Source organism: Arvicanthis niloticus, chromosome 2, assembly GCF_011762505.2.
Source record: "Arvicanthis niloticus isolate mArvNil1 chromosome 2, mArvNil1.pat.X, whole genome shotgun sequence".
In the NCBI taxonomy this organism is placed as follows: Eukaryota; Metazoa; Chordata; class Mammalia; order Rodentia; family Muridae; genus Arvicanthis; species Arvicanthis niloticus.
In genome coordinates, this window is record NC_047659.1 from 122,853,651 (window position 1) to 122,867,654 (window position 14,004).

The 14,004-nt window shown below is 44.0% G+C and overlaps 1 protein-coding gene and 1 long non-coding RNA gene across 6 annotated transcripts in view; one reads left to right on the plus strand and one right to left on the minus strand.

Annotated features, from left to right (window-relative positions):
• Window positions 1-1,158: 1,158 nt before the first annotated feature.
• LOC143441471 (uncharacterized) lies at window positions 1,159-11,389 on the minus strand. Its single transcript, XR_013108914.1, has 2 exons — window positions 11,257-11,389; window positions 1,159-2,183 (listed from the first exon to the last, which is right to left on the minus strand). It is a non-coding gene; the product is annotated as an uncharacterized LOC143441471 (long non-coding RNA).
• A 222-nt stretch (window positions 11,390-11,611) lies between these two features.
• The window catches only part of Asxl1 (ASXL transcriptional regulator 1), a 54,607-nt gene continuing 52,214 nt past the window's right edge, over window positions 11,612-14,004 (plus strand). For 3 of the 5 annotated variants that reach the window (XM_076930008.1, XM_076930012.1, XM_076930011.1), the window contains exon 1: window positions 11,612-11,745. In XM_076930008.1, the coding sequence (XP_076786123.1) occupies window positions 11,689-11,745 (57 nt within the window). In that variant the 5' untranslated portion in view covers window positions 11,612-11,688. The other 2 variants (XM_076930010.1, XM_076930009.1) reach the window with 2 other exon arrangements.

Below are 14,004 nucleotides of genomic sequence, written 5' to 3' on the forward strand. Positions count from 1 at the left end.
GCTTGTATGCTCTTGCCGATATTACTTTTTTTTCCAGTTTACTTTTAAAGGTTTATTTGTGTGTGTGTGTGTGTGTGTGTGTGTGTGTGTGTGTGTGTGTGTGTGTGTGTGACATTGTATGCAGGTGCCCAGGGAGGCCAGAAGAGGGCTTTGGGTCCCAGAGGCTGGGGTTACCAGTGGTTGTGAGCTGCCAGATGTGGGTGCTGGGAACACAAATGGGTCCTCTGCAAGAGAAGCAAGCATTTCCTCAACACTGAGCCCATCTTCAGCACCAGTTTTTTTTTCCCAAAATGCTTTATTTATCAATATTTGTATAAACATATATACTTATACATGTATACATATATAAACAATAATTAAACAATAAGATGTATTCAAAAGGCATGGGGGGTTGGGAAAAGTGGGAGGAATGAGAGAAAGGGGAAAATTATGTAAATACAGTGTTCATATATGAAATTCTCAAAAAGGAATCCAGTTTTTTAAAATGTTCAACAGATTAGCTAACATTTTACAATATGAAAATAAATATGACCTATAATTATGTTAAAGGACATTTTAACTCACTATAAACTTTGATGTTTAAAATGAGATCAATAAAGATTATTTTACCCAGCATATTATCAAAAACCACAATAACATTTTATAATTCAAAGTATTTCTGAGAACAAGAAAATAGATTGTCAGGAGCTAAGTCAGCAGAACCAGGGGAACACTGTGTGTGTGTGTGTGTGTGTGTGTGTGTGTGTGTGTGTGTGTGTGTATCAAATCATAATTTTTACTTTTTAACATGGGGGTTATAAACACAAAAATACAAGATGTGGGGAAGGGGATGATACAGGAGCATAGGTGTTCAGGAGGAGTACAGTTATCTTTCAGAACAGGGTATCAGCTAGATGAAGGTTCAGGGGTCAGGTCACTATGACTCTGCCTATGATTCACTTGTCCTTATCTAATTTGGTACTATCTGCCAAAGGCTGCCTATTTACCAGGTCTATGACTACTCAGGCTGGTAGATTGCAACAAAAGCTGCCTGTTTACAATAGTTTATAGCCCTCTGTTTCAGTGTTTTTTCCATAGAGACCCAAGACTTTGTGTTAGCAGGCATGTAAGTCAGGCCTATTGCTGATTTTAGGCTTATGGCTGATTTTAGGCCTTCAGTATATAAGCAGGGCTGCCCCTGACATCTCCTCCCTTCTCCAAGTATAGAAGGGCTATGGTGATTCTAATCTTGCCAAGGTGGGGATAGAGGCCTGACCTCCAGTAATTAAAGGGGACCTTGTAATGGCTCCAGTCCTCCTGTCGTTGTTCAGTGAGGCATGAGAGCCATACCCATCCTGATGTCTTTTTCCTGGAGAGGGGATACTTTTGACATCAACCCCTATGCAGTCAGGCTTGTCCCTCAGGGAACCCAGAAACATATTTTTAACTTTTTTTTTTTAATATTCTCTTGCAATGCTTAGCCTCGCAGCCTACGCAAGAATCCAGATCGCCAAACAGAGGGGGTTCTGGGTGGCCCCTCTCTGCTTGGTCTAGGGGTGGAAGTCCCCTCTTTTAGGTTGGGTGGAGATGGGATTAGGGAACGCCCTGGATAGAATAGCAACCTCATCTTGAGTCTCATGGTCCCCCATAGCTAACTTAATGTATCTGAATAGATTTTGCTATCAGATTATCTCTCTTTTGTTTCACAAAGTTAGTCAGCCTATTTAAAGCCCAGGGACCAAAAGAAATAAGCAAAAATAACCCAATTAATGGTCCCAAGATGGAAGGGAGTAGGGTTGACAATCATGGAGAGGTTGAAAACCAATTCTTGTACCAGCTCTCATCTTTCTCTTTCTCTCTCTGTCTTCTCTCAAGACCTTCTCTGGCCTTTTTCATGCTCTCTTTAACCATCCCCCTGTCTTGTCTATGTAAAAGCAACATTCTTCTTTAAGGGCTGTACACAGTCTAGAGCTGTATAGTCTTTTCAATTGTAAAAGAGTAAATCAAGTCCAATAAAGTCCTTCACAATTTTTGGAGATCACTTCAGACAACGAAACGAGGGATTTCTTCAGATTAGTAATGGCAATCTCTAGCTATTTGATGTCCTTGTCATTGGCCCATCGAAGGTCTGAGTAGTATAAGTCCAGAGGGCAGCATCAGGATTAGATCTTCAACAGCAGACACGGTGGGTGATTCATTTTTACCTGGAAAGGAAGAAGAAGGGAAATTTCTCTTCCCTGGATGTCAATTGTTATTCATCTTATTTATAATTGGGTTTGGTTTGTGGAGGTATCTATTTAATTCATTTATCTTTTTGGTGGCCATTTAGTTGTGCGTTCTGTGGTATCAAACAGTCATATCAATCCTCGGCCCCATATAACCTGGCCATTCCATTTAAGGGTATGAGGGTCCTTTCACATGGTTGTGGCATAGTTTTTATTGGTCTCAGCAATGCCCGAGGCAATCAACAGCAGATTTGCTGTGAGCTTTCAATTTTAGAAAGTTAAGAGTAAACAATGCATGCTCCTTCTACCCTCAGAGAGTCATAAAGACACTATTTAAAGAAATACAGTTCTTTTAAAATAATCTCTTTTATCAAAGGACTATTATAAAACAGCCAACAATTAATCAATGTATATAATATATCAATTAGTGATAGCTTCTTCTACTTTTTGTAAAATTACTCCTCTTTTGTCAATTAATTGAAGGAAATTAAGATTTGCATCTCTCTTCAGAATATTAAACAGAGACATAAATTCTTTTGTGAAGAGCTTAAAATAAGATCTTAGCCAATAAGCATCTCCTGGAAACTTTTGAAAATTGTTTGAAGTAAGTAAACTATCTTTTTTTTTTTTTTTTTTTTTTTTTTTTTGCCAGACCCATTATCTGTTATTTTCTTTTTTTTATCGGATATTTTACATATTTACCTTTCTCTGTTATCTCCTGTTCCTTTCTCCCCCCAAAACCCTTTATCTCATATCCCCTCTTCCAATTTTTATGAGGGTGTGCATCCATCATTCTCCCAATCCCGTCTCCTTGCTCTCACATTCCCCAACACTAGGTATCCAAACTTTCGAGGATCATGGCCCTCCACTTCCACTGCTGCCTAACGAGGCCACCCTCAGTTACCTATACAAGTGGAGCCATGAGTCCCTCTCTTTCTGTTCTCAGGCTGGAGTTTTAGCCCCTGGGAGCTCTGGTTGAGTATTTTGCTACTCCTTCTAAAATAAACCAAAGCACCCACATGTGTCTATGCATTGTGTCTTAGGTATTGTGAGCTTTTGGGCTAATATCCACTTATCAGTGAGTGCATTCAGCACCAGTTTAATATGTCACTTTTATTGGATGCTACAATTCCTTGTATGCCTGGCCCACTGATCTGTCTGTTAGGTTCAACAGTTCTGTCTGTCCCTTGCTGAAATTGCCCTATTGTTTTAGCTACCCAATATATTTTAATATATGGTTGAAAAATCAGATTATTAATCTTGAGGCTTTTCTTGGCAGTAGAGCAGAATGCTCAGGGAGCTTACGCCTGACCTTTGAGACCATGAGCTGTTTTGTTCTCTCTGAATTCATTCTGCTTGTTAGTAACAGTGGCCCTTAAACTTCATGGTGGTTGGCTTTGGTTTCTTTTTTTTTGGGGGGGGGGTTCTGATGGGGCCTTAGTTAGGTCTTTTTGCTACAAAAGTAATGCATCTATTTTTCCAGTTGAATTTTAGGGTCATTTTGGCAGCAAAACCATATTGGTTTACTTGGCAGGCAAATTTTGGGATATCAGTACTAGAGGAGTTTCCTTTGGCAGCAAGCACCAATCTCCCCTGACTTTTATATTTTCCTTTTTTCTCTCTTTCTCTCTTTCTCTCTTCTTTTCTTTCTTTCTTTCTCTCTTTCTTTCTTTTTCTCTTCCTTCCTTCTTTCTCTCTCTCTCTTTCTCTCTTTCTTTCCTTCCCCCTCCCTTTTTGGTTAGGGTCTCATGTAGCCTAGGCTGGTCTCCAGTTTTCTATGTCACCAGGGTGACCTTGAACTTCTGTTTATCTACTTTTTGACTATAAACTTCTGATCCTCCTCCTTCAATCTCCTAAGTGCAGGAATTGCATACTTGTGCCACTATGTCCAGTTTATTCATCACTGGTGATCAGACCCAGGGCTTCATTTGCATTAGGCAACTATCAACTGAACTATATCCTGGGAAAGCTCATGTACCCTAAAGAAATTATTAGTACATAAAAGAGTGGTTATGTTTTATTTGGGCTTGGGGTCTCATTAAGATATCCAGACTGGCCTTGAACTTTGTGTCCTAAGTAGCTGGGATTATAGGAATATACCACTTCTGGCTTGGAAATTAATTTTTAAATGCTTATTTTACCCCCAAAATAACTCTAAGTTAGGACATAATTCCTCTCTAGCTCACATTAGCCTGGAGACAGCACTCAACTCCAGCAGCCGTACAGGCTTCTATAAACTAAATGCTACATCAGATTTATGACCACTCACTGGAGGGACCACATGCTGCAGGTACCCAGGGTTCAGCAAACAGCTCCCATCATAGTAGGAAGTTATCAGTGCCAGTAGAAATTGTACTTACGCTGTTTTCTGGGATAGGGGAGTCCCTACTAGGAGGGAGGACAAGGCAGTGAGTAAGCCAAAGTTTCTGGCTTTATCAGTCAGACAATGAAGTTATCATCAATGTTAAGAGTAATTGTGTTTTCCCTAATTATATTTTGAATGGAGGCTCTAGATAACATGAAACACAGGGAAAGTTCATCTAGAAAAACATTCCAAGAGCCATTGTGGGCAACTTAATCTTTCCCATTACAGACCAGCTTCAGCACCCAGGTCTGGCTCAATGACCATTCAGCAGAGGCTGGTAAGCACCTGCATCAGTCCCCGTGCTGTGGGGCTGGGAAGAGCTGGGACTGAGCTTACTCGGGTACCTGGTTGTTACAGGAGGTGGTTTCCTCCACACGGCTTAAGTTGCAGGCATCGTATTTGTCTTTAGTTCCATTCCCAGCACCACACACACACTCTCTAGCCACACTTCTTCCACTGAACTGCCGGGCCTGTGCCAACATTTGCACTGTCACACAGATATTGAAGACACTCCTTGTATTTATGTCCTTGTTCCTAGAATTTCCTAAGTCACTCTTTTTGGAGCTTTCAAGGCCCAGATAAAGTATCAGCGCCTCCTGAAGGTCTCCCTTGTCCCTCACTACCTTTTTGTTATTCTCTAAAGAAACATAGTTTTGTTTTGAGACAGTATTTCTTGTAGCACAGGATTGTGTGCCCAAGAATGACCCAGAAGTCATCCCCGGCATATAAGTTCCAAGTGCTGGCCTTAAAGGTTTGTGGTATCATATCTGGCTTTTTGTGACAGTTTCACTATGTAGCTGAGGATGGCCTCAAACTTGTGGCAACTGTCCTACCTTATGCACTGAAGTGCTGGGATCGTACATGTGCCATCATGCGTAGATTTAACAATTTCTATCTCTCAGAATCCCATTAGACCTGGAGGCCCTTGAGGTAGTGACTTGATTTTCTTGTCTTCGTGAGCCCACAGGAATCACAATCAAAATGGGACCATAGAAATGTAGACTATATGATTAAAGTGGCAGGGCAGAACAGTGCAGTGGAGTGGACATCTGTAATAACAGCACTCTGGAAGCAGACAGAACTCATTGAGTTCAGGACCTTTTAATAGCAAGTTCCAGGCCAGCCAGGCCTACCTAGTAAGACCGGTTTCAACAATAAAAAAATAGCAAGTGTCAGAGAGGAGGAATGAAGGGGTCCAGATCATCACCTGAGAGCAGTGGTTTGGGCCTTGCAGCTCTGTGGAAGCAGAACAGAAAGATGGGCAAACTGGATTAGTTTGAACCCTGGCTCAGGTTTGAATCCAGGCACAGAGATAAGTGGGGTTATTTGTTGTTGCAGTACTAGGGATCAAAGCCAGGGCCCTGTACAGGCAAATGCAAGTAAATGTTCTGCCTCTGAGAGACATTCTTAGACTTGGACAGTGCTTTTCCCTTCCTCAACTCTAAAACAGCACTACCACCGTGGCTCCTGCTCTTGTCTACTGGAGCTCCAGAGGTAGCTGGGAACACCCTGGACTCTATTACAGAATTATGTTTAAGTATTTTAGCTAAGAGGGCAGTCGAAGTAACAACTACCTAGAAACTCAGGAGGTGCTTTCATTATTAGGTATCAGATGGTATGTAACAAATTACTTCAATAGTTAAGTGAAAACAATCCATTGTCTCCCAAATGATGTTAGTTCATTATCTCTGATCCTGTGGCTTTGGGATCCAGCTCATTTGGGTGATTCTGCTCTGGGCCTCACATGAGTTTGTAGTTACCATTGCTGACCAAGGCTGAAGTCATTTGAAACTTGTCGTAGGTAACTGTTTATAGCTCTAAGGCTGTTGGAGCATTCTTGTGACATGGTGGCAGGCTTCCCTGAGTGTGAAATCCTATAGGACAAGGCTGTGATATCTTTTGTCTAATCGTAGGACCTGCAGTGATCATACCTGGAGTCTCAGAACTTGGAGGCTGAAGAGGGGGACTGTTGAAGCCAGCCTGGGGTACTGAGTGGGATTCTATCTTCAAAAAGCAAAATAGCCACACATGGTGGTACACACCCTTGGGAGGCAGAGGTCAATCTCTGAGTTTGCGGTCAGCCAGGCATACAGAGAGACCCTGTCTCAAAACAGCAGCAGCAGCAGCAGCAGCTCCAGCTCCAAAGAATATCACCTTAATGTTTTTAACTGTTTTCCCCCATCATTATAGAGGAAAGAGCCTAAATTTAGATCAAAAGCATCTATGGTAACTCTGAATATCTTTTTCTAGCATTAAGAGATTAAACATTAGAAATGAGTCTTTGTTTTTTGTTTGTTTGTTTGTTTTTCGAGACAGGGTTTCTCTGTGTAGTCCTGGCTGTCCTGGAACTCACTCTGTAGACCAGGCTGGCCTTGAACTCAGAAATCCACCTGCCTCTGCCTCCCAAGTGCTGGGATTATTGGTATGCGCCACCACCGCCTGGCTCTATATGCCAAAACTTATGGCTGACATTTGGGAGCTACAGGAAACAAATCCAGACACCAAATGTGTAGTGACCAACCAAAAGCCATGCCAAGAAATGCAGTGTGCAGAAGGGCTGGAGAGCTCCATACTAGCTGGTCATCTGCAATGCTGAAACTGAACAATTGTGATCTCATTTATTCTTCTGAGATGGGGTCTCCCTGTGTTATCCAGACTGTTTGCAAACTTCAGGTTTCAAGTGCTTCTCCTGCCTCAGCCTGCCAAGTATGCAAGCATGTGCTACCCTGTCCAGATCACCCATTGAATTTTGTCATATACTCTGTGGTCCAATGACAGTGCTTGGTTGATAAATCTTCCTAACTTTTTCAAGGCCATACAACTGGAGAATGGCTACAGAGTCTCAAACTCAGGCCCACTGGAGTCCAGAAACCAATTTTTTTCAATTCCTTAAAAAGAAATTACGTCTTTTTATCATGTATTGGTATTCTGCCTGCTTGAGTGTCTGTACACCACATGTATGAAATAGGCAGTTGTGAGCTACGAGGGTTCTGGGAATTGAACTCATGTTCTCTGTAAGAGCACTTATTGCACTTAAACCCGAGCATCTCTCCAGCCCTAGAACCAGTGTTACTAGATCACACTGAGGATCAGGGATGGTAAGTCCTTTTGTGTGTCTCTGGTGTATTATTTTTGTGTGCTTCGTTCATAAATTTGAAAACAATGACTCATCCCCGAGCTGGGCAGGGTTGAACAGCAGTTGTTTATCTTACTCAGCCCATGGCGCCCCTGTCAACTTTCAAAGGTCACCTGTAATAAAAGTACTGTGATAAAAACAACTTAAAAACACAATAAAACAAAGTATGTATGTGCTTGCTGCTTCTGACAAACTTGTGATTCTTGTTAACTGGAGAAAAAAAAATAAAAAACACCACCACCAAAACCTCTTAAGGCTTAATAACCAAATCTAATTTTCAAATACTTTCCTTTCCTTTCTTTGGTAGAGTCTCATTGTATATCTTAGACTGGCTTCAAACTGGTTATGTAGCCCAGGATGGCTTTGAATTCAAAACCTTCCTGCTTTCACCTCCCAAGTGATAAAACTAGACATCAGCTGTCTCACCCATTTCTAACCCATACCTTATACAGACATACTACTTTCTCTCAATGATTAATGATGATACTGGCATTAATTTGATTCTCCAAGGGTAGAGATCTTGTTTTTTTTTTGTTTTTGTTTTGTTTTTTTGTTTTTTTCGAGACAGGGTTTCTCTGTGTAGCCCTGGCTGTCCTGGAACTCACTCTGTAGACCAGGCTGGCCTCGAACTCAGAAATCCACCTGCCTCTGCCTCCCAAGTGCTGGGATTAAAAGTGTATGTTACCACCGCCCGGCAGGGTAGAGATCTTGAAATATTCATGTGATCTTTCCACAGCCTGAACCACTTGTGAGAACTAGGTAGTGCTTACTGATACAAACTAAAGGGGCTTGACACAGTGGATTAGGCTTTATTGGCTATAACGAGCTAACAAAGCATAAGAGCTTAAAGCACACTGAGACATGCCTCAAGCTTCTCTGGGCCACAAGTCCAAATACTGAGTGGGTCTCAGTGGTTCCCTGAGTCAATCGTATGTATTTTCTTTTCTGGAAACTTGTTTCTGAGTTCAGCTGTACTGGGTTGAATGACTAAGGTCCCTAATTCCTTACTGCTATTGGCAGGCTTAGTCTTGATGCTGCTTACATTCCTTTGCTTTTTGCCACTTCAAAGCCAGCAACAGTGGATTGAACTGCTTCATATTTTCAAAACTATACTTTCAAGGGTCCGTGTAATCTCAGTAGCCCACTCAGAAGTCTAGGACAATTTTCCTAAGGTCTAAATTTGATTTGCAAAGCTCCTTTCCCCAGTGAATGTAATGGAGTTTTGGGTGGGGTAGTGTTCACGGATGAAAGGTTGAATACTTTTGAGTAGGAGCTGCTTTCCACAGTGCCCCTAACATAAACACAAATATTTTAGTCGGATCTGGTGGCATAGGCTCGTAATCCCAGTTATTCTGGAGGTTGGGATGGAGTGACTGCCTATTCAAGCCAGCCTGCAACACTTAAGAAGAACCTGTCTCACAACATAAAAAGGGCTTGGGCGGTAGTATAGAGGTAAAGTATCTCCCGTGCATGCAGTTCTGTTCTTTTGAGCTCAATTCTCAAAACAACAAACCACGAAGTCTGCATTTTACAGTCAGTCTTCCCTATTTACTCCTTCCAAGTGCTTGGCTGTGTTGGAGACACTGATCGATTCAAAATAGCTGAACCGAGTTTCACTATCCTCAGAGGTGATTGTTTCAGCTGCAGATGGAGAAAAGAAAGAATTATAAACAAAACTACCAAAGACCAGAGGTAGTGGGGCATGCATTTTAATCCCTCATGTATTAATGGGAGGCAGAGGAACGAGAATAGAAGGCTGTTTGAAAATGCCAGCCTGTCAATATTGTGAGGTTTTTGTTTAAAAATAAACAAAATAGTGTTAGGATATAGCTCAGGGATTGTGGGAGGCCATCAGTTCAAGTCCCACCCCCCAACCTCCACAAAAATCCCAATACACACCTTTAATCCCAGCACTTGGAAGGCAGTGGCAGGTGGATCTGAGTTCAGGGCTAACTTGGTCTACACAGTGCGTTTCAGACCAGCCAGGTGTATGTAGTAAGATCCTGTCTCAAAAAACAAAACCTAAAACGTTAAAAAAAAAAAAAAAAAAAAAAAAAAAAAAAAAAAAAAAAAAAAAAAAAAAAACCAAAATAATTTTAGAAGTATTTCTCTCCTCTCTGTTGGGATGAAATTAGGAGAGAGGTGGTGTGAAACTGTCATCTTCTATAGTCTATTCATTATAGATTTTTGTTTACTGAATTTGAGTCTAGGGTGACCAGTAATAAGGACTGTTGAGTCCTTTAGGTAAAAGGGTTGGGCTGCTAGGTGATTCCTTCTTCTCACCACTAGCTGCCTGCCAACACCAGAAGAGTATAGGGTATGTCCTCACCCACATAAACCTTTCAAAAACTGTAAAACTTGGCCACTAATCTAGTTCAAGACTGTAGAAATGTTTCTGGACATTGAGCCAACAAATACAGAAAAATACTTCATGTTCTGGGTGCTCCAAACCTTATCCTATCACTGTAATCAAGGCTCAGAGGCTCCATTGCTCACTGTGAGCTTATAATAAGAGCTATCATTTATTCTATAACAGAAGCCAAATTACACGAGTCTAATAATATCAAGGTCTTCCACATTCTCTCCAATCTTCAAGATACTTCATGCTAATTTGTACCTCATCAATGTTGTGCGATACTGTGCTAACATAGACCAAACAGGCTCAGCGGGGTTAAGAGGAGTCAGGGAATCACAACTAGGATTCTAAATCTAGGTTGGTTGACATTAGGACTTGACCTCTCTCCAGGCAACTGCCTCTAAATATTCACTCAGGTGCATTTACATGCTGTTTACCTATTATCAGATCACCAGATTCACCTGGCAGCAATTCTGCTGTAAACTGCAGATGCATTCTCTGCAAATTCATAGCGGTATTAAAAGTACAAGAGGAAATGGGTTAATCATCTAGGTCGGTCAATCGTGCAATAACCGTTTTTACCGATCTGACTGTCTCTTTGCTTATTACTATGCGCCAGTTGACTCATTTAAGGGTGGGCCAAAAAGAAAGTCCTGCTTTTTGTCACCACCAGAAGTGCAGATGAGAAATGTGTATGCGGTGGTGGGTGGAGTGGAAGCAAGGTAGCCGACTACTAACTTCAGATCCGAACCCACACTGGACCCGTCCCTAGAATCAAAAAAAAAGCTCGGAACGGGTTAACCGCGGCCAGGGGGGAGACCAGCCACCGCCCCTTACCAGCAACACCTCCCAGAAACCCTCAGGCCTCCGCTATTTCCTGAACCTCGCGAGACCCCGCCCCATCCTTTCCTGACCGACTTCCCGCCCCCTTCTTTACCGAGCTAGGAGCGCAGCGGGGTACGGAAGAGAGTGGGCGGAAAACAGGGACCCGGGGCACTCCGGGAAATGTGGTCCGAGCACTTCAGGCAGCCATTTCCTTCCGGAGGGGGGTAGGCCAAGGAGCCAGTAAGGACTACAAATCCCAGCTACCCTTTCGGTTTGTTTTTGTTCAAAAAAAAAAAAAAAACCCACACTCCCCCTCCTCACTCTTCTCTCTCTCTCACACACACGCGGGCACACACATACACACACATACCCACGGCAGACACGCACGCATCCGAGCGTCGAAAGGAAAGCCGCGTCTCGCCATCCCGGCCCGCCACTAGTCCGCTTTCGGTTTCTCAGCAGCGCGGGAAAGCGGAGGCCCGAGCCGTGACCTCTGACCCCATGGTTTTGCGGAGCCGCCGCATTCCTTAGCCATCGCGGGGCTGCCGCTGCCACCGTGGGCGACTGACGCAGCGCGGGCGCGTGGAGCCGCCGCCCCTCCCCCAGCGCCACCCTCGCGCCGGGTCTCGCGCCAGCCAGTCCCGGTGCGCCCGCCCTCTTCGGCCGCACCCGAGTCCTCGCACGCGCCGCCGCCACGCGCCCCCCGCCGCTGCCGCCTCCACCCCAGCCCCGCGCCGCCACCGCCCCAGCCCGCCCCGCCCGAAGGACCCGCGTGGAGCCGCCACCGCCGCCGCGGAGGAGGATGAAGGACAAACAGAAGAGGAAGAAGGAGCGCACGTGGGCCGAGGCCGCGCGCCTGGTGAGGCGAGCAGCCCGCGGGGGCCGCAGCGGGGGGGTCTAGGGGTGGGCTCCCGCGCGGCTCCCGGGGCGGGGGAGGGGCGAGGCCCTGCCCACCGCAGCAGGGGGCGGGGCCGCCCGGGTGTGGAGCTCCTGAGGTCCCAGGCCCGAGGAGGCTGGGGCGCCTTTTTCTGCACACCCCCCTGAATTCCTGCGGAGGGGCGAGCTGGCAAGCGGCTCCTCCCCTCCGAGCGCCCGGGCGCCAGTCTCCCCTCCCCCACGTTGGCAGCAGCAGGGGGTCCCAGGGAGCGCCGTTTATTCTTCTGCGGGAGTTAGGTTTCCGGGAAAGGTGGGAAGTGCTTCCCTCACTTCTTCGTGGGCAGTGGAGTGGGTCACTGGACGCCGCGGGGGCGGGAAAGTGCCCCTGGTTTCAAGGACACGAGAAGCACTTAGAGCGTTGGCAATTTAAACCAGGTGTGTGTCGGAAAACACTTGCTAAGGACCAAGTTGAACCCTGAGAAGTGGTTCTCAAACTAGAGTGCCCAGTGGGAGTCTACCTGGGGACTTTGTTTGAAACGCTGGTTCTAGGGCTCATTTTAAACACTGTGAACCGGAGATTCCGCTGGGAAACAGTACTTTTGCCAGCTGCTTAAGCGATTGTTAAACAGGTGACCCTCGAACATTCAAATCACACTGAACCCCTCCGACTGCAGTAGGGGGAGGAACTTTGCGGAGGAACTGAATACTTTGTAAAGAATGTGTATCTGTTTGAAGCTTCTCTTCTGAGGGTTTAGTTAAAAAAAAAAAAAGTAAATAGATTCTTGAGCTAGCTATCAGCCCAGAGGATTTGTGGATTTTCTGTTTCCTAAACTTCAGTGGACTTGTGAGATAGTTTCCTTTTGGACTCAAAATACAAAGCCAAAAGACCTGAGGCATGTTCTTATGAAATGTTGCTGATGACAGTTCAATAGGTTATACTTCTCTCGGAGATGTCACTTCCTCAGACTGCCACAATGCAGGCTTATGGGTGCATCCTACTTTTCTGTTGACGCCCTGTATTTTATATGTAATTGTTATAATTTAGTTTTAATGATGGAGTGAAGCTCAGCTTTCTGACTGGTCCTTTTACTGGAAAGTGAGTTCTGTCTGCCTCAAAAGTGTTGGAGGTTGATAAAGATCTAGAGTGCACCCTTGTCTTGGAGTTCGTGAAAGCCCGTTATTCATTTACCCTTGGATGTTTGAGCTACCAGGGAATTTCCACTGGTATTCCTGATCATCTCTCTTCTCCTGTTACCCTGGGAACAGAAACAGGGATTGTTTGTGTGAGAGATGTAGTTCAGTTTATTTTTTGCTTGGCATATGAAAATTGAAACTCTTAGGAGGTGTGTTTTTTTTTCCTTCTGTGAGTCAATCAAAACTAGATCCTTTGGCTAGTTTTATGATCTTGGAACTTTGGGATTTCTTCAACGATGGTTCACTTAACAAATTTAGGTCTGAAGGAGCTTAGGGGAAAGCTGAAATGTAGGGTGTTTTATCATGGAGGTTGTTGAATCTTGATTGTTGATTGAAGTTCTGAGTTTCTGTGTGCAGGTGTTTATGGCTCTGGGCACCCAAAGAAAATTTGCTTGCCAGAACCCTACTTGTAAGAGGTAGGTGAAAGTACCTTCAAATCCTGTGTTATTTATGTCCTGACAGTTCTGAAATCTCATCTCAAAGCTCTTTGGGCTCTTACTAGTTGAAAGGCTCTAGCAGTTTGGAATCCACTATTATTTTAAGCCTCTTTAAGTTCTTAAATTTACTGTGGTTTGAATTCCAAGGTATGGTTGCTATTTCTATTTTATCATTGGCTCACCTTCAAGCTCAATTATCTTGTTACTTCTTTTTTTCTACTATGGCTTCAGTTAAAAATAGTAATCTGAACAGGAATTTCTTTGTGGTTTAGTTGTACATTTGAAAGAGGACTTGTGGGAACATGGTATGCAATTTTGCATATCCTTTATGTGGTTTGTGTTTTAGAATTTTCTGTGCTTTTGTGGGGGTTTGTTGGAGGGGGAGGGGGGAAGACTTCTTCCCATTAAAAAAAAGTCCCGCCCACTGAGTGCTGAGGAGTTTCTTTGCTTTTACTTCTTAAAGGAACACCTGGCAAGCAGTGAGCTGCAATGGCAGTGCAGTTAGTTTTTTCACAGGATTACTATTCGTAATTGCTTTTGGACAGTTGAAATTAGATTGCATGTAGTGGCGACTCCATGTGCTTGTCAGGTGGGTGTTTCTAATCTCGCCT